This window comes from Lampetra fluviatilis, chromosome 14, assembly GCF_964198595.1.
Source record: "Lampetra fluviatilis chromosome 14, kcLamFluv1.1, whole genome shotgun sequence".
Classification (NCBI taxonomy): Eukaryota; Metazoa; Chordata; class Hyperoartia; order Petromyzontiformes; family Petromyzontidae; genus Lampetra; species Lampetra fluviatilis.
In genome coordinates this window covers 1,891,781-1,917,963 of record NC_136288.1, presented here as the reverse complement: position 1 = coordinate 1,917,963, position 26,183 = coordinate 1,891,781, and the positions used below count along the sequence as shown (strand labels likewise).

At 47.0% G+C, this 26,183-nt stretch overlaps 2 protein-coding genes across 7 annotated transcripts in view; one reads left to right on the top strand and one right to left on the bottom strand.

The window, feature by feature from the left end:
- SELENON (selenoprotein N) overlaps positions 1-3,809 on the top strand; it is a 105,903-nt gene extending 102,094 nt beyond the window's left edge. For both annotated transcript variants that reach the window (XM_078862551.1, XM_078862550.1), the window contains 3 exons: positions 285-397; positions 1,136-1,237; positions 1,707-3,809. In XM_078862551.1, the coding sequence (XP_078718677.1) occupies positions 285-397; positions 1,136-1,237; positions 1,707-1,868 (377 nt within the window). In that variant the 3' untranslated portion in view covers positions 1,869-3,809. The remainder of the gene's footprint in view (positions 1-284; positions 398-1,135; positions 1,238-1,706) is intronic.
- Positions 3,810-6,056: 2,247 nt separating this feature from the next.
- LOC144935794 (plectin-like) overlaps positions 6,057-26,183 on the bottom strand; it is a 109,023-nt gene continuing 88,896 nt past the window's right edge. For 2 of the 5 annotated variants that reach the window (XM_078862545.1, XM_078862549.1), the window contains 17 exons: positions 25,506-25,852; positions 24,389-24,508; positions 23,656-23,825; positions 20,147-20,306; positions 19,486-19,680; positions 17,745-17,876; positions 16,910-17,053; positions 16,317-16,505; positions 14,897-15,026; positions 13,867-14,042; positions 12,116-12,287; positions 11,459-11,610; positions 10,202-10,276; positions 9,003-9,120; positions 7,970-8,172; positions 7,720-7,840; positions 6,057-6,844 (listed from right to left, as the gene is read on the bottom strand). In XM_078862545.1, coding sequence (XP_078718671.1) covers positions 6,561-6,844; positions 7,720-7,840; positions 7,970-8,172; positions 9,003-9,120; positions 10,202-10,276; positions 11,459-11,610; positions 12,116-12,287; positions 13,867-14,042; positions 14,897-15,026; positions 16,317-16,505; positions 16,910-17,053; positions 17,745-17,876; positions 19,486-19,680; positions 20,147-20,306; positions 23,656-23,825; positions 24,389-24,508; positions 25,506-25,852 — 2,888 coding nt within the window. In that variant the 3' untranslated portion in view covers positions 6,057-6,560. Of the gene's footprint in view, positions 6,845-7,719; positions 7,841-7,969; positions 8,173-9,002; positions 9,121-10,201; positions 10,277-11,458; positions 11,611-12,115; positions 12,288-13,866; positions 14,043-14,896; positions 15,027-16,316; positions 16,506-16,909; positions 17,054-17,744; positions 17,877-19,485; positions 19,681-20,146; positions 20,307-23,655; positions 23,826-24,388; positions 24,509-25,505; positions 25,853-26,183 lie in introns of those variants that run through there. The other 3 variants (XM_078862547.1, XM_078862546.1, XM_078862548.1) reach the window with 3 other exon arrangements.

The window sequence follows — 26,183 nt, the reverse complement described above, 5'->3', positions numbered from 1 at the left end:
GGGTCAACCCCTGAACTCGCAACCTTCCAATTGCAAGTCGATCACTATTTATATATCACTTTATTTATACACATTATTTTTGAAAAATTCTGTGTCCCAGAGACAAATCTGAACTTGGCAACTTGACATGGCAAGCATTCACATCTTCGCTATTGAGTGTTACACGCGCTTATTTTAAGGGCAATTGACATCTTGACGAGCAGCACGAACGAACGCTACCTTTTAGTCTCTTGACGGTGTCGGTGTTTGACGCTCGTGCCCCCTCGGCGTTTTTGTGTGGGCAGGTTCGGGGCGAACTCTCCGGGAGACTGCCCTGGAGAGTTTGCCCGTCCTCGCCCTGCTGAGCGAGAACTTCATCAGTAGCTGGTCGCTGGTCAAGGACCTGGAGGACCTGAAGGTGCGACGCGTCGTCCCTGTGTCTCTGTCACTTTCTCGCCTCGTCAACGTCGATATCAACGACGCCTGCCATCTTCGGCTGTTGCTGCCATTTCTGCTCGAATCTCTGTTTGTGTAAAAGGCAGCACTACATGCACACCATCCAGGTGAATGCAATCTGGCTGTCTTCCATCAGACGTTGCTTTTTCGTTTGCTAGCACGTGTATGTATGTTGAACTCCTTTCCCACTGTAAGTAGGCAACCGTGCTAATCGGAGGTGCGGGAAAGATCCCCGACTCTTTTCCAAAGTTATTCTTCCTTCGTTTGCTGTGGTGTACTCTCACGTATCGTACCCGTCCGTGTTTTAACGCTGGGTGCTTTGGTGCATGCATCTTATCAAGTGCTTTACACACAGGATTGTGTATAATGTACATATCTGAAACGCCAAATCCTTCTGGGCTGCGAGGTTTCCTGAAGATGGCAGTATAGCAAATGGGTTGGTGATCCGATCTGTTTAGACCTTTGAATGTTAGATCCCCTTGTATGCATGGGTTTTTCTCCAGTTACCCCCAGTTTCCTCCAAAAAGCAAAAATTATTTAAAATATAACTGGCCAAACATTTCAATGCAAAACTCTCCTTTAAATTCGTCACTTTCTAAATAACTAAATGAATAATGTGTTTGTATCATGACATGAAGTTCTGCTGGATTGAAGGTGTTTTATTCTGACTGCGAGCATTCCTGTTTTATTTCTGTTACAGAAGCAGGAAGAGCAAGTGGAGCATGCGAAATGGGCGACGCTGCACCTCGCAAAATACACATTCCCAGTGGAGATGATGATTGCCCTGCCAAACGGGACAGTGGTAGGTCTTGTTTTCTTTACAGCTCTCGTGTTGGAATTGGATCGTGGGAAGAATTGATTCCTCTCTTACACCTCGGGTTGCCACCTCTTGAGGTACAATAAAATAGGACATGTGATGGGAATAAGAATATCTTACACTAACAGAAGAGGGGAGAACGATACAAATTTCCCAGGAAAGAGGACTTTCTGGGAATACTGGGACAAGGTGGCAACCCAATCTTGCTATTGTGTTGTTTTTTTCTCTCCGTGTCATAAATGCCACAACCTTTAGCCTTGCAACTGGAAGGCAAACACTTTTACATTTAATATTTTTCTTGTTGTCACTCCACCTTTCGTCAACCACATCGCTGTGCTTTTTACTATATATACTTAGCACGTGCATTATTCAATACTGACTATTATCCATGTACATATATGCAGCGGTCATCGCATATTAAGCCCCTCCCCATATTCTTGTGTCAATGTTCCAGGTCCATTGCATCAATGCCAATGACTTTTTGGATGCCACCGCTGTGAAAGCAGAGGACCTGACACCGGACCTCCCAGCCGAGTTCCTGGACCCAACGAGCACGACCTACCTGAAGTTCCTCAAGGAAGGCCTGCAGAAGGCCCACACCTACCTGCAGGCCTAAAGCACTTGGCGCAATGTATACCTATCAAGCATCCACATCGCTGAACCATCCCATGGATAAATCATGCTTAGCATTCTAATTCAACAAACTAATTAAATCTTGACTCAAAGCTTTCGTGACTGTAGGAATTCATACTCTTTGGGTCTTTCGGTAAAATCACGAAAGTGCGAAGCGTTTTTTATATTCTAACCTACGATTCATGGACAGAAATGTGAGCAGTGTGGAGCAGCAGCAGCAGGGTTGCCCTCAGTAGGACAAACTAATTTGTATTTCACACTTCACCTTAATGCAATGCAATCCACGTAGAGAGACTAGTAAGCGAATGCAAGATTACAAAATGTGCAAAGATTTGTCTCATGTAGTTTAGACTTGAAAAATTGCCCGATACATGTGGTTTCATTGCCAGTGCTGTGTAGGTACCAGAAGTCAATTTGTTTTGCAGTTACAATAATGGTTCAGAAATGTCAGGGTCCTACAAATTTTAATATTTTTTTAGAAAAACAAAATTTTACCAACATGGATACAAAGCGTCGCCCTCCAATCCAATATACTAGAACCTAAGCTGGCCATTAGTGCGGAAAACCTTCTAATGTTCTGAAAATTAATCTTTGTTCTTCGTGTATCATTCATGATAAATCTTCAAAGCACATTGCTACACAACGTAACCTTTTAAGATACCCAACACACACACAACCCTTGGGTCAAACCTCTTCCTTTCTTCATCTTGCATTGAATTGAGTATCTGAACTATCCATCAGGGTATATGCAGTGTTATAAAATACTTTAAGCCTAAATCTTTTGGCAATGAAAAGGCCATATTGCCACTGGGTAAAAAAATGCAACTCTCTAAATAATAACTAGCTCATCCAACTGGAGAGGAGGCACGCGATGACGTCTGTGTTGTCGTCATTAGTTTCCTTTCGCCAGCAGAGCGTGCAACGTGGCCGAGTTGCCAGACACCGAAGGCTCCGTCTCAATGAAGACTCTGCCAAAAATCCTGTCAAGGAGGGGCTAGGTCAGACCCCCGATGGAGCTGTCCGCGGTGTGATGGTGCCTCGGCTACCATGCCATTCTGCTGGCTGTGGGGAAACCCGCTGTTATACAGGTGCCTATGCTCACCCAGCCAAGACTCATTCGTAAGCATTCCCCTCTCCCGCTGCCAATGGAGGCAGAACGAGTGCTCCAAATGGCATTGAATGAGCATTTTCATAGACGGTGGAAAGTGGTGGTAATAGCATTGCTCAAATACTTGAGAATGTCAAATGAATTGTTTGCCTTGTGGAACACGTCCTTACGTTGGGACTATATTAGACAATCGAGTATGTAAACAGTTGTCTCTATACGTAGTGAGTTGGGGATACAATCTCAGCATTCTGTTTTGGCTCGAAAGGGCCCAGGCTGGCTGCAAGGATGTGCCCAACTTGTTTACTCTTAGTATCTCTGCAAGCATAAACTGCGTGTTATTTTTATGCTGATATTTTAATGATCGCTATGACCAGGTAATGGTTGTTTTTTTGTTGTGGAGATTTTTGGGGGGATAATTATTTGGAATTTTTGTTTTCATGTATAACACTCTGAAGTGCAGTCAGCTCTTGCTGTGAGCATACTTTAAAACAGGATTGTCTTTGTTCGTAAAATATAACTTTGTTTACAAGTGTCTTCAATCCTGGCTTTCCCATGAAGGACATGTGCAAATTGTGGCATGGTACAGCTCATTTGTATGCTACTTTATTTATGGTTGGCATTTTTTATTAAAACTATCTATCCTTTTATACTCGTATACAATATTTTGTAGTTGTACAATTAGTGTAATCATGTTTACGCTAAGCTCCCACATATTGTAATTCCAGACTTTGGAATTGTGTTTTAATTTTCATGTTTTCAATGTATATTAAGTGCCAAATGGTATTTTGAAAGAAATATAAAAGAAACCAGCGGTGAGTTTTGTCATTCTGTACCTTTATTTTTGAAAGAGCAAACACCCATTTAGCTAAGACCTTAACATCTGGCAATATGATGTGGGACATGCATCCTACGACCCATTATAATGCGTAGTATAATTGTAAAAATGTTACAAGTTAAAAATCTCATTTTAAAAAAAAGCAAACTTTTTCAGTGATTTGATTATATTGAACAATATTGCAAAGCCACAGAGTGCGACTTGATCAACCTGGGGCTCTGATTTCCACTGCTCTAAACGAACATCGGCACAACTACGGCAAATGCCAGCACAGACAATATTAACATTTCCTGATATCACATTGCAGCTACTTAATAGTCCCAAAGCTAAAACCACTCGCTTAAGATACATAACACATGATAAAACTATGACATTCATTGCAGTGTGAGCTTTCTAGAGATATCTGAATATACGATGGGATACCAGCCAGTGCCGACTTATCCCTTTACCTGTGAAGTACCAGCATGGTCACGTGGTGTCCCAATGCTTCCATGTGCAAATGCGCATCAATAATGGCGTTGTCTAATTGCATTCCAGGGGGAATTCATGCTTTGTGCGTGCACAATACTTCACAGTTAAAGAGAGATAACATTGGTCTGTATGTCGACCAGGCTTTGGTAGCTATTTACAAAACAAATGCCCACAAACGTTCCCATTTCTGACATCGCCATCATTCAATATCCTTAAAATAAGTTACAGTTAGCGTTAAACCACTACCATTAAAACATTCCCCCAATATATATAAACTTATCTCAAACTAGAGGAGCTGTGGTTTCTTTAAATACTTGTTTTACAATCAGCCAGTGGTTCTGCAACAAATGAACTCTACGAGTCGTGCATTCCAGTCGATATAAATTCACACGCCTTTAATTTGTACCTTGCGAGTATTGCTTTTGGAACGTGGTGCAGTTACTACCCACAGGGAAAATAGTTATTTGCACGAATGCATAATTCTCTAGTGGCAATACAGTGTTTGTCATCAATAACAATTCATTAAATCTCATGAAATAGTATCACCGATGCCTAAAAGGTAAAGAGACATACCCATGGCAGTGAAGGTAAGATCACATTTCATATGCCTCAAGGTGGTTATCTTGCATTTAACTGGATTATCTTGGAAAATGGTGTGGAGGAGTGGCACTGGTAACACAAAAAACGGATAATGCTAAACATGTAATTTATATGATAAAAGTGTTTACCTATGTAGAATAGTTGACAGTGCATCGTATGTTTATATTAAAGCAATGGGTTTACTTGTCGATTGGTTTGCACTGAGTCGCTGTCCCTTCAAGATTAAGGACCAGCTAATAATGAAACTTGGGCATGTGTAAACATTTTTATATGCCACAAGCAAGGTTAGTCCACAAGCCAGTTAATCCACCCAGAGGTAATCGAGTTCACTGGAGTTCAAAGTTAGTAGTGTTATTTTACTGAAAAAGAAACTCAATAGAATGTTGACATCCCAGTTAACAGGCCTGTATGCTAGGGTCCAATTATATTGTTTTCTGATGTGAAATCGTCATACCCTATGACGTGTGTAAGAGGTAAGAGTACATAATATTGGCTGTTGTATGCACAAGTAACAGTAACTCTGGTGGGTCAGATGTTGACCTGTAGATAATGAACCACTTCATTTCCAGGCTCTCGTCATGCACTGACATACAGAGGATCCTGCTTAAAAAACTTTCACAAGGACATGTTTTACCTCCCAGTGCAGTATTTGACATTTAATTGAGCACGTAAATATCCAAGCATATTCAGGACTAGAGCTCCTCAGGGTGCTCATCGTGTTCAGGACTAACACCCAGATCTCTGAGACGACCACTCTGGACCATGTGCAAATGTCTATTGTATTAAACTTGGCCAATTCCACCCTAATTGTATCATATCATACAGGTGAGAGAGTAGGGCTAGTGGGGCCTGCCTTGCCTTGCTAGGCTTGGCGATATCCTGAAACAGATGTGGGTAAGCACCGTCCCTGGGACAGCCTCCACTAGCCCATCCAGGTCCTATGGGACCTCGTATCCTCAATGCCACATTGCAATTAACGTGGAATCGGCCCAATTCTATGCTCGAAGCATAGTAATGCATTGCAATGGCGATTTTGGCCTATTGATAGGATGACATTGCCAATGCTTAGCTAAGCTATATCTGTATTCTTGGTTCTTTCGGTAAAGTCACGTAGAAGGGAAATAATAATAAAATAATAATAATTATTATTTCCCTTCTACGTGACTTTACCGAAAGAACCAAGAATATGAATCCCTGCAGTCACGAAAGCTTTAAATCGAAATTTAAGCTATATCTGCAACAGAATCTCAATAGAATCCCATCTTATTGCACGAGTCATCCATAGCCGTTTTCCTGTAAGGATCTCATTCAATTGATTGGATATTTTAACAGGGGAACCACCCATAGAAGACTGTTGGTTCTTGCAGGAATTTTCTCGGGTGGAATCGTGGGTATCAAATATGCTCGGACGTAGAATTCTCCCAGTTAAGACTGGCTTCACTATGGTCAAACTGCTGTAAAATATATTATATGTCTTCACATTTTAAATTGAAAACTCATTTATATCGAGCTGCTTTTCGCGTTTAGTTTGTTGTCCTTCGCCCGCACCTCTGAGTAGCACGGTAGGCTACGTACGGTGCGAAAGAACTTCAACATATGTACGTACGTACGTCCAACAAAAATGGGAATTCCAAACAACGTGCCGCCTTCGAAACAAGGCTCTAGTGCTTTGGGCCATTGGAAGTGGCTGTCCGGGAGGTCGCGTGGCTCGCGTGAGTGGGAATCTTGGACACTTTGGCCGGCAGCGGCCGGGAGGCTTTCTGGTTGGGTCCGTCGGCCGCCGGGGCTGTGGATGGTTCGACCTTGGTGGCCATCCTCGCCAGTGGAGCTGGCGCGGTGCCACTGCGTCGCTGCGTGGGGGACACCCTGCTGCTGCTGCTGTTGTTCCCAGGACGCGCCTCGGCAGTGGTTGCTGGAGGGATTCCCGAGGGCTTGTGGGAGCCTGCTTCGAAACGAGAATATCACGGGCACCCAGGGGTCAGTAGGCGGGCTTTTAGAGGCAGCTCGGATAAATGTGTCCGCTCGCTGCTATCCAACATAAAGGGATTGTATTGCACTGCACGAGGTCCGAATGGATTCTGGAGCTCGTGACATGGACACAAATCGCATAATTATTGTGGAGAGACAAAGGGAGTGAAATGTCATAAAAAAAATACAGTGCTATGAAGAGGGCCCATTGCCTGAAATGCCACCAATTATAATTTGTTCTTTAAAGACAGTGTAATTAACAAATGTGTTGTTTGTTAATTGAACTTGGGCACCACTGCCAATGCAGTATCATCACATACAATGTTCACATCAAAACATATTTTTATGCTCGTGGTATATACACTGAATCATGTGCATAAGAATCACGAATTTATAATTTATGTAAATTATATCCTCATGTTATCAAAAAGCAAATGAAAAGCAAAGAGATAACATCAAGCAGTGCAAAGGTGGAACCAGATGGTGGTCTCGCAAGACACGTCGTGGTGATGAGATGTGAACTCCCTCGCCTGGTTATACAGGATGTCGGGGGTTCGATCCCGACCCTGACGCCTGTATAGTTTATAGCTCGAGACTGAGCAATCGGAGTGAATAACACATTCTGTGTGAGGGTGTGATCTCCACGAGTCTCGACGAGTCTCGGTGCACGTGACCTCAGTGGCACAGCTTCTTTGATTCTAAAGTGGAAAGACAACCTGGCGACTCGTGAGCCAACACCGCGGGATAGCTCAGCACGGCCCCGGAACGGCCCCGGAACGGCTCTGTTGTGCAGTGGAAAAAAATAAGTGTACGAGACAGAAATGTAGAGAAAGCAGACAAGTCACGGTCTACCTGAAGACAGGGCCTGGGAGGGTATGCTGGACACGGAGCTGCTGAGCTGGCCAATGCGCTCCTTGCGCCCAGACTTTCCATTTCCCGACTTCCTGAATTTGTTCGCAGCGGCATCGGACGCCTGTGGGAGCGGGAAGCATCACAAACATTGCCCATACGTCACCACCGCTCTATTGTATATACATCGTCGGCAACCGGTGCGACATTCGTATCAGGCCGTAGCTCGCGGCCGCGTTGTCGACTTGCACACCTGCTGGGAGTCACGGCTGCCGCCGGCTGGAGCGGCGTCTTCAGGGCAGGCGCTCAGGCTGGGCAGGCTGCTGGTGGAGTTGTGTCGGCTCGGAGCCGCCACCTTCCCGCCGCCACTCTTGCTCCGGAACAGCACCATGGCCTTGCCGCCGCCCTCGCCCGACGACAGCCGCTCTCGCAGGTCCACGTTGGTGCGGCCCTTGGCTGCGTGGCACACGGAAGCCGGCAAGCAATAAGGACGGGCACCGACTTCCATTCACTGTCATCACCGTCGTTGTCATGATTAGCACGGTTGGCTACGTACGGTGCGAAAGAAGTTCAATATACGTATATACATCAACTTCTGGCTGAAGGCTGTCAATATCCCTGTAAATCCGTGTGTAGATTTGAGAATGGTTGAATTTCTTAAGCATAAATTGTCACAATATACGATCATCAACTATTTTTTTATTCCATTGATGTGGAAGTGAAACCTCTTCGTGGCTGCCGAATTTACATGAACCTATGAGAACAAAAAAAGTAAATTGAGCGACAGGGTGTACTGTATGGGTGGCTCAGAAGTTGAGCTGGCATCAATAAGTCCACATTTAGAATTCAGACAGCCTCCCGTGACTGAATGAATGCATTGACATTGTGCTCTCTTCACCACGTAATAAAATGTGTTCGATGCACCTTTCGGGAGCTGTCCTTGTGTGTGACAAGGCGACTCGACATCTGGCTAGGAACTGGGCGTGAATCTGCCAGGAAAGGGTGACTACCGTAAGAGTAATTTGTAGGTACATTTTCGAATTCTTCAAAATGTTCGAATCGAGAATGACACTCCGGTGTGTTTTTGTAGTTATGGGGGGAGAACCGGGATGGCTTGGAGAGAATCCATGCAGAAAAGGGCGAGGATATACAAACACACAGAGAGGTGCTCGAGTCGGGAATCAAACCCGGGCACTTCTTGCCGCAAGGCGTAAGTATTACCACTGGGTTCTCCGAGTGGCCGTGACAAGGTAGGTTGGTGGTGGTGCGACAGAGCGCCATGGTACCTCTGCACGGGTCGTTCTTCTGGAGGAAATCGTCCAGCGAGAGCCAGCCCCCGCCCACGCGCACCATCACCGTGCTGCGTAGGATCCGCACCAAGCGCAGCTGCTGCGAGTCCCCAAACTGCGTGCGGCAGCCGCAACTGATGAGTGCGGTGTTCACCGCGGGAGGGTTTGCACTACAATCTCGACGTCAAAAGAACTCCCGCCGCCACGCACGGCTCGGCATGGTAACGCGCGCGTGCACACACACGCAGCCGCTGGATGAGGGCATCCCCCACACCATGCGGATCGTGGGGGGGGGGTGGAGACCATATTTCACCACATCAATAAAGGTGGGAACACATACAAGGAGCACGAGTGTACAGTATAACACATTTTTTTTGCGCTGCCCTCTGCTGCCTGCCACATAGACCTGTGGCCTTTAACAGCTGTTGTGTACTGCTGTCATCCACCCGAGCACTAAGCAGGCCCAAACCTGCTTAGCTTCCGACGTCTGACAAGATCGAATGCATTCTGGGTGATTTGGTCATAGGCCATCATGGTAAAAGATCTTTTTTTTACGCGCTTTTATTTAACTCACTCTGTCTGTTGTCGTTGTTGTATCCTCAAATCTTGTAACTCAAGTTGTACCCACTTCCCAATGTGGTATCGACTGCAAACTTGGTATACTTATGTCATACTGATGATAATACTATGTTCTATCATTTAAAAAAAACATATTTTGAAACATTATTTTTTATATGTGATGTTTCGGCTTGGCTATAATTGTCCATGGTCAACTGACGTTGGCTCTAAATGGCCACGGTCCCTTACGTTATGGCAAGCCTCGCGGCTACTTCCTGGAGTACTTCCATTACTAGTACGGTAAATTTCATTAAAGCGTGTTTTAAAAAGAGTTTTTTTTATATTATTTATTCATTGCCACACCATTAAAGGCCACATAGTATGCCACAGCCCATGGGGATGTGACCACGTGGTCCATGGTTTTGAAATTGGGATCCACAGTCACTCTGTGAACTACTCATAATTCGATACTGGCGTTGAAGATGTCCGCATCCACCATGCAACATTCTGATGTAATTCAGCAGGGACCTTAGTTTGTGGAGCTGTCTCTGGGTGAATATTTAAATCTTCAAATGTGCACATTTATTGAATTTTGTTGGGGTTTTATTTTTCCCAGATTGAACAAACGTGAAACTTACCCTGTATTTGTTTTCTTCCACTTGCTCCACTTGGAACCTCCGGGAACATTTGCAGGCGGACACCTTTCTAATGACCTGGCAGTGATGGGCAAAGATGTTACCACTCAGTATAGGAGTACGTCAACACAAGTACAATCCTCATACACAAATCCAAATACCTCAATTTGGATTACAATGTAGACTGGAACATCACCAGTATAGTGAAAGTACCTGTTTCACATCTGTGCACATAAGTTCAGAAGAAAATTTCAGTTTGACACATACACTTTCGCGACCAATATTGTGGATTTACTCTCCAACACACCAGTGGGCTGAAGTAGTAACTAATTGGCGCGTTTTGTGTACAAGACAAACCTTACTGGTTGGCTGTTTCGGGTGGTGGTGGGTTACGATCTAACCCAAACATCTTTAAATGGAGAAAATGTAATTGAGCCATATTCTAAATAAATAAAAATATTTTAAGGCTTATTTTGTATGAATTTTTTTTATAGAATTCTGTATAGAAATATCGCTTTGATTCTGGATTCAACACTTTGTTTTTATATATAGCTGTTACTATTAACTATTTAATATTTTACCAGATAAGGCCCACTGAACTATAAAGCTCTTTTTCTGAAGCAACCTAGCCACAAATTATATCTGAACAAAGTGGCTTATCACGTGGAAATCTTCTAGTAGCAAACGTGGAGAGAGAAACTGGAGGACCTGGAGAAAAATCCACGCAACCACAGCCAGAACATACAAGCTCCAAATATACAGGCGTCAGAGTTGGGATCAAACCCACGACCTTCTTCACAAGCGGCGAGGTAGTTAACATCTCGCCGCCGTGTTCATCAATTCATTGCCGGATTAAGTCCTCCCTACGCCATGCTGGTCATGGGGGTTATTTGACCATGCTTCACCACGCTAGTCAGTGTGGGTTTGTGAAGCGGTCGCTCAGGGGCGGTTCAGAAATCACTTTCCACTGGTCTTAGCCGAGGCTGAGAATCGAACTCGGATCACCGGGTTCACAGCGCACTTCACCAATGCTTCCTGCCAATTCGAGAAACATCACGTCTGATATTTCATGTTTTATCCAATTTGCTTCTTAATGATCTATTTGCATTATTTTTACCCTCACAATAGCAGTCATACAAACACTTCGAAATTGGTCTTGCAGGGACTACTGCTGGAGTTGCATTGAGTTGGCATATGCCTGCGCGTTTGCTCGTGCATCTTTACAAAATGAAACTCATCTGTGCATGGTGCACAGCTCACCTCGTCGTCGATCTTGTCGGCGTCTGTCATGCTGCCGCCAGCTTTGCTGGGGCACAGCTCGGAGACGAACTGGTAGTAGTCCACGAGCGTGCCCTCCTGCACCCCGAACCTCCCAACCACGGCGTCCAGCTCCCACTCCTCGCTGCCCAGCCCTACAGGAAATGGACCAGGGTCACCAGTTACAAGCGAAGCATCGACTCATCGATTGCACTGACGTCTCGTGCTCCCGATACATGTACTGTGTGTTGAACTTCTTTCGTACCGTACGTAGCTGGATGAAAGTCTTCCCAAGGCGTGCAGGTCATAGGATTTATTGCAGCATAGGATTTATTGGTCCTTGCAGGTTGGTAAAGGCGGGGATGAATGGACGTGAGACTTGTGGGGCAAAGAAGTGCAGAACAATTATGGATATTGCTTCACTGCCCTCTGCTGCTCACCACTAAGTCCCGCAAGCCCTACCACATTTCTTACGTGTGTGTTGTGGGTCACCCATCTAAGCACTATCCAGGCTCCACCCCTGCTTAGCTCATGAGATCTGACGACATTGGGCCCATTCCAAGTGATCTAGTCATAGGCACCTGGTTCTAAATAACGTTGATGAATGGATGGTTGTACGCTGCTATTGTCTCGACAGGGAGAGGCTTCTCTCCTTCTTACCCAGCAGAGAGATCTCGCGGGCAAACTCATCCCGTGTGATGCGGCCGTCCTGGTCTCCGTCCAGACGCTTGAAGATGTCCATGAGACGAGACTTCTTCAGCTTCGTCTGTTGCGAGAAGAGCTTCCTCCACTGCGCGAAGCTGAACTTTTCCTGCTCCATTTCCTGCCGCATCTGCCCGTTGTCAAAATTACGATTTACGGCGATGCTGTACGATGTAAAAACAATGGTATTCATTCACACGGGAGAGCCCCGCTGGGCCACCAGACTCCTTTCAAGGAGGGTCCTTCATTATATGTTTGACCAATCGATTATTAAACAAGGGATGTTTTCAAGACGATGTCGAAGGTCATAATGGCGATGTGATTTACGTCCCCAGGGGAGCCTCACTGAGTCACAAGAGGCTATTTGCAGGAGGGTCCCGCTACACTGGGTGTTTTAAGCAATTCCATTCATGAGTTTTTGGCTTCTTGTTTGGGAAGGAAAGTGGAATAACTGGAGAAAACACACCGCCCATGCGAGGGGGTAACACTCAAAGCTCCACACAGATGGAGTCAATGATTCCTCTCTAGTACTGTCATCTCCTGGCCACCTCAAAGCCCAAACTTACAAGACTCTGTATTCCGAGGTAGTCTCCCATCTAAGTCTTACCCAGGCTTAGCTTCTAATGTCTGATGAGTTCGACTGTTCTGTAGAACCACAACCATAAACCATCAGCACAAAAATGTTTCAAACGATGAAAGAAGTTTTATGGAAATTCATCGGCATGTTCATACACTGAGGTGATTTTATGATTCTCCTTATTTAAGACTCGTTATTTTATGGAAGAGTTGATCATTCGTTATTGTAAATCTTAAACCTTGTTTGTAGTTGTTATTTTTTGCAATATAATTTAAACTAAATATGTTTCACTCCATGAGTCTGAATGCCACAAATTAGCATCTTACTTATGTACGAATATGTGGCACTTCGAGACATTTGGTTACGTGATTTAGTGCCTTATGAATGAAAGCTGAAGTTTTTGATGTTGTTGAATGAGTAATTTGAACAAATTGTAATTAATTAATTCTTGCACAATTAGATACATGTGTCATGAGCATGATTGTAGATTTTATTTAATTATTTCATACATAATTACATGCCTAACACTTCAAGATCATTGGTAATTCCTTACTGCTGTTGACCAAATTCATATTAAAAGCGAACGAGAACCACATGAGCTCAAACAACAATTCCAAATAAATATCCGATTCTACAGAATTCTGCACGAGTGCATGGAAACATACATGTTTGGAAGAGGAACACAAGGATTGGAGAACGTAGACAAGTTAGAGACATCACGCTGACCTAAGACAAGCAAGTGGCCTTGCGCAGGACAGGGCTCTAGGAGGGGATGACAGCCGATGGTCGAGACAAATGACAGAGTGGCAGGCACCTGAGAGAAAGTCTACGGCTGAGATGGAGTGATGAAGTCAGCTTGTATGTAGGAGCTAGACGGAGACCGTGAGAGATGGTGACAGCTTGCAGCTTTCATCCAGCAGTGAATAGATCAAGGCTGATGATAATGATGATAACGATCAGAACAGAATGACAATAACGGATGGATAAGATGTCATTGAGCAACTAATGATGATGATAATAATGATAATGCCACTACAGTGATGATGATAATAATAATAATGGCACTCTGGGATGAATTAACAATTCGCACAGCCTTAATTACTGACCGCCAGAGGTCGACTTGCTCGCTCACCGTCTGGCTCTGCTGGAGGGCGTCACGGAGCCGGCCCTGCCGCTCCAGCGCCGCGAGCCACACCTGGTGCCAGCAGGCCACGAGCGCCGTCACGTGGGGGTCTCGCGGCTCAGACAGCGGCCCGGGGGACAGCGGCGACGACACGGGGCTGTCGGGCTGCGAGCCCGAGAGCTTGCCTGCGCCCAGACACGCACACGCCCCCGCACGCCGCTTCAGAGAGGGCGACGTCGCCACGGCGCTCGTGCCAGGGTAAGACGGCACGAGCCTGGGCCCTGCCGCCGCTGGCGCACGCGGCGGCCCGCACCGTGCCGCACTTGAACGCCCGTGCACAAAACACGCAAGTCAATGCACGGGTGCAAAAGCACACGTGCGACGGCACGCATGTCACACAACGCACACGTATGCGGGTCATGCTGCTCACGTCATGTACCGAACACGCACACGCACGCACGCACACACACACACCATACCCCGCATGCGTGCCACAGAACAATAATGCCACAAGGCGGATGTGGCAAGGGCATGGACACCACAGCGTGCACATGACCACAAGACACACGTGCCACAGCACAAAGACGAAGATCCCCAATATAGCCTTTAACTATGGTGCAAGTGCTCTTAGCGAGGACCTATGAAGGCCGGGATGGACCAACACCACACCCCACCACTTTTGTCTCCCCAGTGCTGATGTTTACACACTGCCCCAGGTACTCGATGAAGGCTGAGTCGACCTAGAGGAAGCCCTAGACCCAGTTCAAATATAGCAGGAATTGAACTCGGGTCGCCGGGTTCGTAGCGCGCAGTGTGCTGACTACCTACAGCTTACACAAACAATGCTGCACACACAACACATATAATTCACACGATCATGCAGCCAAAGCAATGAGCTCTCATGCAATGATCGAGGAATACAAAGTCAGCACAGTAAACATGCGAACTCCAATTCAGTCACTCGTTCTCCACAGATCATCGGTGGACTCAATATGCTCCCCTGTAAAAGCGTGAAGTGAAAAACGATGGCCAAACTCACGCGTCCTCGTCTTGTCCAGAAAGGGGGAGAGGGTCCCGCTCAGCTGCGACTCGCTGGAGAACTTGCGCCTGTTGCACCTACCCAGGCGGTCCATCTCCGGCTGCTTCAGCATCATCCTCTCCATCAGGCTCTGCGGACAACGGCCTCGTGTCAGCGAACGGCGCGTGGCTGAGTGAGAAACCCCGCTTCGCTACGGGCGGGGCGGGGTGGGGGGGGGTCTAGACGCAACATCGGGCAATTGGAGACGACGAGAAGATGTGGTTGGTTGAAGGCAGCGTCGGCGTTTTTGGGGGACCTTTGGGCTTGCACTCAACAACCGTGATAAGCAAAAAAAGCAAGCAGGTGAAATGTAGTGAGTGCAAAACGCATCGTTCTGAATTGCAGGTGAATTCGTCATCATCTCACTGATAGCAGCACGAAAGGAAGCAAGTTTCTGACCGTATCTCCGAGGAGTTATGACTCGTATGTTTGTACTTTATCCAGGCACTTTCGTTTTCCCCACACAGTTAAGAATGCTTGAAGAGGAATTGGCCAGACATCGCAAGGATTAACCTCCTGAAAAAGAGTCTTGAGGCTCGTTCAAGAATTGCCTGAGTAAGTACAGGAACCAGATAGTCGGTGCATGATAGAGTGAGTGAGTAAGTGAGTGACTGAGTATGGTCGTCACCCGTTCATAATTAGTACTGACATCACAGAGGCGGACCTCTTCCCATGGGGGGATGGGCGGGGGGAATGGCCCCAGTATTTAATTCTCTAGGAATGGGGTCCTACATTAACGATAAACAATCAACACATTTTCTCTGGTAATTATCAACAAAATACCCAGGGAGGTAGCAGTCACCCTCCACTGCGCACCCCTTGGATGCACCACTGAGACATCACACATTTCAGATGAGTCTCCTCATCACTATGTTGACTCTTCCTTTATTAATGGTTTTCATGATTCGACACAATTGTCCCAATAAATACCTATTTGCCAGGGTACGTGATGTTGAAGCGCAACACATGGGTGCGTGATATATGTCTATCATTTGTTAACCCATTCCGATGACGTACATGTACGTTAACAGTTTTTCCTCCAATTCGTTTGCATGATTCGACATACGTGTACATCATCGCCCTCCCATGCGGGAAGGCGTGTGGCACAGGTTGGCGCCAGCTATCCTAGAGTGCGGTCGTGTCGGTACAGTTCTCTGCAGTGAGTACAATATCTTTAAAACAGCGGCACTACGCCTCTGGAAATAAAATTAACGCTAACCGCTTGCGCGTTTCAAGATTGAGCGGTGAACGGGACCGACCCCGCAACGTGCAGACGTCTCGGAATGGGAAAGTTCAAAGTGCAACCAACCAATGGCTGAGCTAGCAAGTCAATGGCAACGTACGGCAAAAGTGCGCCGGTTCGGCGAGCTGGGCTCGTCACCTGGTGCTCGTCGATGAGGCCCTGTATGGACTCCTCATCCTGGGGCAGGAGCTCCGTCTCCTTCTCGGCCAGCGAGTCCTGCGCCTCTTGCAGCCACAGAAACATCTCCTCCGCCAGGTGTGCCTGCTCCTCAAGCTCCCGCAGCGACGTGTCCAGCCAGGCCTGGAGCCGCCAGGCCCGGCCACTCACCTGCACGTGCAGACAATAGCAAAAATATAAGTGTTATGAACAACTCTAGCCTGGCGGCCAGGGTCGCTAAGAAACAATCTACAATTCAATGTGGCTCCGGATTTGTAAGTGAATAAGCCACATTAGGTTATAGTGTGCACACGTAGGCCCGTCCTCCCAGATGCCAAATCTTTATTGATTAAACTGGCCAAACATCCAAATGTGGCACGATCCTCCCGAGGAAGAGTCCCGAGACTCAATTAGGCTCTCCTGGATAATCGTAAACAGTGGCCACCAATCGTGGTGGCCTATGAAGTCAGAAGGTCGGCGAAAGAAGTTCAACATACACACGTACATTATTATCTGCTTCCTTAAACATGTGCCAGTAATTGAGAATGTCCTGTCTGCCGGGGCCACGTGTTCACCTCTTGGAAGTTGTTGTGCACCGAGGCCAGGCACTGCTTGAGGCTGTTTGTGCCGTCGGGGTGACAGGTAGACAAGATGGCATCAGCCAGGCCAGAGATCCTTGCCATCTCCTCCTCCCTGCTCTCCAGCTCCAGCATCCACTCCTGCGGTGATAATAAAATGCCGCGTAAGCACTCGCTCACGCTGTATGCCAGCGTTCTTCATTGCAAGGCCCGCGGGCCACTGGCAGCCCCTGGTGGCCTTCAGTGTGGCCTTTGACGTGCGGCCCCCGACAATAGAAAATGTGAAAAAACATTGTGCTGTCAAACCCCCAATGGTTTAAAATGTGTGGCGGCCCTCACACTGATGTCTTATCGGCCCCCCTCTGAAAATAAGTGAAGAACACTGATGTATGTCGATGGGATGGCGAGGGGAGGAGGGAGGAGGAGGGTCTGTTTAGGGGTGCCACCTCTGACGTACGAAAAAACTGGACATGTCATGGGAAAAACGAATCTCACAATACAGCAGAAGGAGGGGATCTACATGTAAATGGATTATCTTGCGTGGTGTATCATTAATTAACTGACACAAACCGGGACATTTGTTGTACTGGGAAGACTTGCAGATATTCCAAGACAGCTACAGGAACCAAAAACAAAGCGGACTATCCTGGGAAAACCAGGATCGAGGTAGCAAACCTCAAAATCTTTCTCAGAATCAGAATCTTTATTGAGATTGGAGGAATCCGATAAGCTACAAAGCTTTTTCACAGGCGTCCAGTAGATGGTGGGCGGGTTTGCGACGTGGGGGAGGGGGGGGGCAACGGGCAGATCGTGCGCAGCGTTCGCATCTGACCGCGTGCTGCTTGGCCAGCTCCTGCAAGCCATCCTCCTCCTCGGGCAGGGCGTCGTGCGGGTAGAGCATCCGATCGGCCAACGTGCACCACTCCAGCTGCCGCGTCATCGCTCTCGCCAGCTCCTCCGCCTGCTCCACGGCGAGATGACCGGACGAGAGAGAGAAAAGCAGCCGCAAAAGCTCTCACGTGTGTCGTGGATTAAAGCGACGGCGTTGCAAAAAACGGAGCGCTGCGTCTCAGCTCGCAAATGCTCTCACACCTCGCGCATTAGCGCCGAGACTCACATAGTCAGGATTTTTCTCACGCTCTCAGGGTGATACCGATTATCTCACACGTTTCCAGGCGCGGGAACGTGGAAATATTTATTGAATTCATACGAAAGGTATTGATTTGCATCTGCCCAGGTATAAAATGCCTGAAAGTACAACCTCCGAAACAGTGGCAAAGCGTGGTTGGAATGAGTCCTGGTGTAAGGAATCCAATAGGATGCCCTCTCTAAATCCCCCCGTCTTTGTACCCAGGTGCCTGGGCCCTTGCGGTCTCTTACAAACACAGCAACAGCCCCGCCGCCACCGCCACCCCCTCCGCCATGCTCCACAACCCACCCACCCACCCCCACCAAACTACGCTGGAAACTGATCAGTTAGGTCTGAGATTCATGCATCACTCGTTCACACCGGACCCCTTTCATATGTTCAACTGCCTCTCACGCAGGGCCAATCTTAAGGCCACCCGCTGATTACTACCGCACCTCTCCACGCCTGAGAGGCCTGCACACATTCCACATGAATTCAAAGGATGCTGTTGATGACGTTGCTACGGTTGCAAAAGCGATGGTACGAAGCAGATAATCACGCCCATCACGAGAGCAAGCTCACTGTGGTACTCTGTAAAAATGGCACAAACGTCCTTCCAAAGGATTTAATTTGCAGTGTGGAAGCTGTCGGGGCAAATGTGTTTTCATATTATAGCAAATAGTTATTTTTGCTCTGGTTTGTGTCTCCACATTTTCGGTGACCTTTTGACTAATTTGTCAAGTTTTCAAAAAGTAAAGTCCCTACTACAGGTACTTTAGTACTGTAAATGTTTAGTTTCTTTTATTTATTTATTTTTATTCATTCTTTTTTTTACAAGAGTTATAGGGCCCCCTCCTGTTACGAGCAGACATGATGCTGTTCACCCTCGTTGAAGAGCACAATACATGCGTGGCTGGCTTCATAAGCTACAAGGAATTATTTGGGCTGACTTTCTCACCCGATATTTGTCGAGAACACTGCTTATCTTGCCGGACACCACTGCAGTATTGTGAATAAATAAAGGGAGAAGAAGAATTTGAGATGGACGTAGCGTGGCAAAATAATTCCCTGAACAGAAGTTTGGATTGATCCGTGTGAACTGAATCGCGCCAGGCGCACCTCTACTAAACTAAACTTCTAATATTACCAGGTAAGGCCCACTGAACTATCTATCTCTTTTTCAGAAGCAACCTGGCCATAAATGATAGCCCAACGAAGTGGCTTATCACGCGGAAATCTAGAGCAGCCAAATACTCTGAACGCATGATGTTGATTCTAAATGTGGAGGAGAAAACATTAGGACCTGGAGACAAATCCACGCAACCATGGGGAGAGAAAAACACGCAAACTACAAATAAACAGCAGGCGGTCAAGGGTTGGGACCGAACCCACGACCTCCTGCATACCAGGCGAGGTAGTTAACATCCCCTCGCTACCACGGCACCTGCTGGAGCGCCCCGTGGAGGCGCGTCTCCTTGGCGGTGGCGAGCCGGCACACGGCCTCCCAGCGGGCGAGCAGCGCCTCGGAGCGCTCCACCATGCCGCACGAGTTCCCTCCGCCCAGCACGGCGCACTCCCGCGAGGCGCGGCGCACAAACTCCGCGCTCTGCCCATGCTCCGACAGCTCCTCGCGGAGGGCCTGCCGACGGGGGGCGCAATGGCGGGACGACAGCAGGGACCACCCCCAGCGCTAAAAACCACAAAACTTTGCAACGTTTAAAGAGATTGCATTTTGGGCCGCGATTTTATCCCCGGCCGTCATATCCTGGGCGTATTGTGTGGTGACTGGTGATAATATTGTTCTGTACCCGGTGAAAATGTTGTGTTGTACCTAGTCAACGTGTTGTGCTGCACCCAGTGAACGTGTTGTGGTGTACCCGGTGAACGTTGTGCTGAACCAGGTGAACGTGTTGTGCTGCACCCAGTGAACGTGTTGTGGTGTACCCGGTGAACATGTTGTTTTGTACCTAGTCAACGTGTTGTGCTGAACCAGGTGAACGTGTTGTGGTGTACCCGATGAACATGTTGTGCTGAACCAGGTGAAGGTGTCGTGCTGCACCATGTGAACGTGTTGTGCTGTACCGGGTGAACACGTTGTGCCGTACCTGGTGCTCGCGCAGGAGCCTGGCGACCGTGTCCATGTCGCCCAGGACGGGAAAGTCAGGTGACAGGAGCGGTTCGACGCCGTCGAGCCACGCGGACAGGGCCTGCAGGGCGTCAACCAGCTGCCCTGAGAGCATCAACGATGCCTCCAAGCTTTGCTCCCTGTATCCGAGCGATCCGACACATGCCACGCATGCAAGTCACTTTGCTACGGTCAGCAGCGACGCTGTCAATACACCGGCGCAAAAACGCCCAGCTGGCGTATTGATTGACCGAGAGACCAAATAGACCATAAGCCTCTCTTCTTCAAGGTTCACCTGGGTAAAAATAACTACATCAAGGAGCAAGACAGTTACACTCTAGAGATACATCGAACAGCAAAACAAGTTCACCAATAAATAAACAAAACATTTAATGGAAAACTTTAACACCATATAAAACAGGAATAACAGATTTTTGTAAGACGTAAAATGTTGAAAAGTATTTACATTCATAGCAATTCGAAACTGTTGATAATCAGGTCTAACATATTTTTTTTCTATCAAATGTTGGCAATCTACTGGGTCCAAGATAGTTCATGAATATGACTGGTACGGAATAAACAATGAACTACCGTAGGTAATTTACTTGAAGAATGAGGGCTAGTTTCCCATTTTAGTAAACGTGCCAGAAGACATCGTCGCCTTCACGATTTGGCGTGGAGCCAGTCATGAAGACATCGGTGCGTTGTCGTAAAACTAATGGAGGCAAATTAACGCTCATCAGGATAACATTTGGGCTCATAGAATGACAGAGTTATCAAGCTACGCATTGGCATTTACAGAGTTAAGAGATACAGAACTTTTATTAAAGAAACACGTGAGCACATAGTACTTTCTAAAATAATGTGCCAATTGCAATTTTTTATCATGAAATGTGAAAAGTACAATTATGAAGCATATTACTTTGGTTCATTTCAATCAAATAATGTTTAACTCCAACTTTGTACTGGTTATTCAAACAGTGCAGATTGTTTAAACCGCAGTGTTTCATTGTATAAAGCTTGACACCACCAGTCTCTTTGCATTCATACTTTTAATAATTATAATAATCTGATGGGCTAATGGGTGACTTACACAGCCACCTAGTTTAGTATGAACAAAGATATAATACGAGTTATGACAAAACACATTGGACATGCCATGTTATTGAAATGTTCGCAAAATACACTCACGTACGTGCGCACACACTCACACTGCTTGTCACCACACAGCCGGGTAGATTAGTAAAGAACCGATACACGATAGCAGATGATACAATACCCTACATGAGGCCTCGCTATCAAAATGCAATCACGTGTAACATAATATACACACCAAAACACGAGCACACAGATATACAACATTGAACCAAACAGAATGCACAGTACAGCAGCACATTTAGCCAACGCAGACATGCATCCTCACAACAACAACAACAAACAAAAATCGGCGAAATGAGGGACCGGTTACTTCTGAGTCCACGACGCGGTCATTGCCGCAGCTTCATCCGAGCGGCACCAAACGCGCTGGCGCTGTCACCGATGCGGCACAACGCTCACCGGGTCGCACTGCCGCACAGACGCTGCTGCAACACGCGGCTCCGTGCCAGCTAGCCGAAGGTGGCCACGTGCCAAGGGAGCCCTCGGCGCACATCGGTGGTCGGTACAAGGCGTCCAATGACAAGCAACCCCGGTTTGAAATAAAAAAAAGCTTACTGCTCTTTGCGTCATATATAGGCGATGTCATCGCAGTAAAACTGTACAGATGACAGTCGTTTTGATTTAAGTTTTATCAAGCTATCTTTTATTCGCATTTTTTTTGTCCGCATTTTGCGAACGTCTCCCTGAGTGAATTACTGGGAGAACGGAGCACCATGCGTGACTTTCACCGCATGTTGATGTGCATCAAATGTATGCGGCATGCTCATAAAATGTTATTGGAATATAAATGAGTTGCGTTCCATTGAACTTGATTTATGCACTTGTACCAGCAGAAACATTACGCACACATACATTTAACACAAAGGCTTTTGTTAAATGTGTGTGGATCGATCTCTGACACACCGATGTTCTGAAGCAATAATTCACTGTCCCGGTTGATCACGTGACAATTTTATGAATTGTCTGTGTCGGCTGGAGGAAGGTTTACGACACGACATTTTACCTACGTGGGCCTACCCAAAAATACATTATGAATCACACATTTACAGAGTGATGATTTATAGATTCATTATTTCTTTCATCAGTAGAAAATGTAAATGACAGGTTGTGGATTATGCACATGAACCATGTCCATGAAAATAAAGCAATGAACAATAACAAATATATACTATGAACCCTAAACAGACAGACATCATAAAATTAGCACTTTAGTGAACACCGAGCACTTACTACCATACAATGATGCCTCTGCACCCGACTGAAGCCAGCTCTGTAAACCTCTGTGTCACTGTTAGTGACATTCCTCCTACACAACAAAACACTTCCACCCACTAAAACAAGTTATTGAAAGCATATGCTATCTCAATTAAGGTTTCGACTGCATATGCGTTTGGTACGTAATGAGCATACCTCTCATTTGTGAATGTTTGAAAATATAAATCTGTGGATGACTGTGGGGGTCAGGCCACTGAGTTGGTATCGCTGTGGAACCTTGGTTAGAAGCGAGGTTGCTGCCACCCGCGATTAAATCTGCTTCTTAAGTGCAGCAATTTTCAGTTACCTGCAACTGGGTTTATCACGTAACGTGTATTATTCCAGCTCTGATATTAAACATTGCTGTTATTATGATATGATGCTGAAAATACAGGAAGAAAACAATTCATGAAAGGTATACTTTAGGGGGATACAAAAGCCCTATTGACCAAATTCCACGATTATCAGACCTTAGAAGCTAAGCAGGTCTGAGCCTGGAGAGTGATTGGATGGGTGACCACAATGCATTACCAGGTGTTACAGGTTTCTGCAGAGCTACGTTGTGGGCAGCAGAGGGCAGTACAGTAAAACCTGTTGTTGGACTGTACTTTGCAGTTGTATGTTCCTACACCAATGCCTAAAGACTTCACCAATCCGCTCCGACCAGCACGGTGAAGTATGGTCCAATAACCGCCGTGACCAGAATGGCATGAGGAGGCCTTCGTCCAGCAGTTGATCGACAAAAGGACTGGGCACGTACATCGTGAGCGATACACTTGAAATGTAATGGGCGAGTCGATGCTTAGCTCGTTACTGGTGCCACCGGGTCGGCTCCCGGCAGGGCTGGGCAGCGAGGAGTGGGATCAGGATGTACGCATGTATGTTGAACGATTTTCGCACCTCACGTAGCCAACCGTGCTATTGGGAGGTGCGGATGCCGTGGTCGGGAGGTTCGGGGCGCAGGAGGGGACGTTGGTGGGTTAACTACCAGCCCGTTTCAGTTCGGCATGAGGATTCCTCATCCAGCAGTGGATTTAACAAAGTTGGGCGTAGGCGTGCGTGTGCAATCATACCCACCGCTCGGCAGACAGGGCCTGCACCTTCTCCCACGTGGCCCGCAGCTCTCCCAGCATGCTCTGAAATTGGCCGTGGTTTGAAGTCAGGGCCGCGGCCTCGACCGCCAACTCTCCGAGATCCACGCACTCCTCGTAGGCCTCTTCGTGAGCGCGCAGGCCTCCCTGAAGCTCCTGGGGGGTCCATAAACAGTGCAGCAAAGATCACCACCGCGGTCTTCCACACACTCTTGAAAACCCAGCACGCTCCGCCAAATCCATCTCTTGCTCACACTCCCAATCATGCCATGCGGCTCAAACGTGACATGTGGGTGCGCAAGACCCGCGGAGGTCTATTGCGCAAGCATCATTGGATAGATGCGGCCTGCGACACCGCCTCCCACGCAAGTGTTCGGCGGCGGAGCAGCCGCAAGTAGCGGAGTGTCCTCCTCGTGAATGCTTCCCCGGGGGGTTATTGACGACATTGCAGATAAGAGCAACGGATATAAGAAGAGGTTTTACCCTATCTGGCAATAAAACAACAGGTGTTAAGATGCTAAAACACTAAACAGAAACCTTGCGCAAGAAATCCTGTCTGCATTAACCAATATTCTTATATTTTGATACTGGCAAGAAAGGTCCCATATTTTAAGGGCAACGGAGTTCCCGGATAAGAGGAGCTTTGGCCGCACTACAAGGCTACCTATACCGGCTCCCTATGCTCAGTGATACGAGCTGGACCGAGATGGCCTTGTTACCTTGAGCTTGAGGAGCCGTTCCGTAAGTGTATCGATGCCATCGTCACAGCCCGGCTCTTGGCTCAGGGCGTCTGATATCTCCAGCAACCATGCGTGCATGGCTTTCCAGCTGTCCAGAAACTGCCCACGAGGTCGTGAAAAAAGCAGAGGGCATAACAATCTCAAGAGTCATGCGTGTCGTCGATAACGTACAATGAACTGAACAAAGAAAGCGAACAAAAGCTAAAAAGTGTTTAAAGAGCTTAACCGAATATAAGTTACGAATTACACTGAGGAAATAGCAGAGGCAAAACGTGGATTAGAAAATAAATGCCAATGAGAGACATCGTTTTGACTATGGGAGGAAGTAACTGGGCTTGGCCTGGACACATGGCTGGAAGGGATGATGACCGACGGATGACGCTGGTGATTGAATGGACGAAGCCGAGAGGACGGTCACCGTGGAGGTGGAACGATGAGATCGTTAATGCGCAAGAGCGAGAGTGAATGTAGCATCCTCCGCACTCAGCAGCCTTCATGGTAAGACACTCCGTTCAGCTATCATTTGTGGCCAGGTCGCTTCTGAAAAAGAAGCCGATAGCTCAGTGGACTTCACCTTGTAAAATAAAAAGTGTAGTTTAATTTGTAATTGCTTTTTTGTGATTTGCTTACTTTTCCTATACTTTGCACTCCTATCGGATTTTTGTATTGTTTGTTGTTGTAACGTCCTAACCTGCCCCTCCTGGACATCTCTACAAAATTAGTTTCATAGGTTATTGGATTCCTCCAGTATAAATATTCTGATTCTGATGGTAATGTGGAAATGCGGAGAAGCCTTCTTTCAGCATCGGTTAGCCAATGGCTGATAATGACGATGATAATGATGGTGGTGCTATTCATTTAGAAAAGCCTCGTTGAGTCTCAAGGCAAAATTTCAGGAGGATAATGTTAGAGATATTTGACCAATTCTGTTTTTTAGTACTATTGCATCCTGGTGGAGACGGTGCCTGAGAAGCCTACGAAGGTGAAAACACGCAGACATCGCACAGGCATCTCACAAACCACGCAAAACATATGCACTTATAAACGCAGACAGTAGGAGCATACAATCCATAACCTAAACACATATCACGGTTACCTGCTGCTCCTGAGAGTTCGGGTCACCCTCCCTGGCTTTGCTTGCGTCTTCAGGCTCATCGTCTTCAAGCTGTTGGTCTAACATCGTGGCAAGGTCCACGTGCTCGCGGCTGAAAACCGAAGGAGATTCTAGTTCGCAGCCTTGCGTCTCGTCTTCATCGTCTTTATCGTCGTCTCCGTCTGCGCACATCTCCGACGCGCTGCGGTGGCTGTCGCACTCCGCGTGTAGCGCTTCCGAGCCGTCCAGCGGCGACCCCAGCGAGAAGGTCGCGTCCCGTGCCGGATCCTCTTCGGCCTCACGGGCTATCTCCGCGTCGTCCGAGTCTTCGTTCAGGCAAATAGCTGAATCTACGGCAGGGGAGATGTGAATTTTTTTGTTCAACGCAATCGTCAAGAAAGTCACCAGGTGGCTGTGTTCGAGATGGTGCTGAAGGTGTACGAAGAACATGTTTCACCAACGAGCAATTTCTATTACCTGGTTATTTCATACCCTGCTCTGCAGAGGTCTGACTGAAATATAAGGTGTCCATGAAGATATCAGCCATAATAATTCGACGGAAGTTTGAACAGCACAGTTGAATGTTGAGCTAATCTGACCTATACAGTGTATTCTTTGGTGATGCTGAGTTGGCAGCGGTGCACAAGCACAAATAACAACATAAAACGACACATTCGTTAA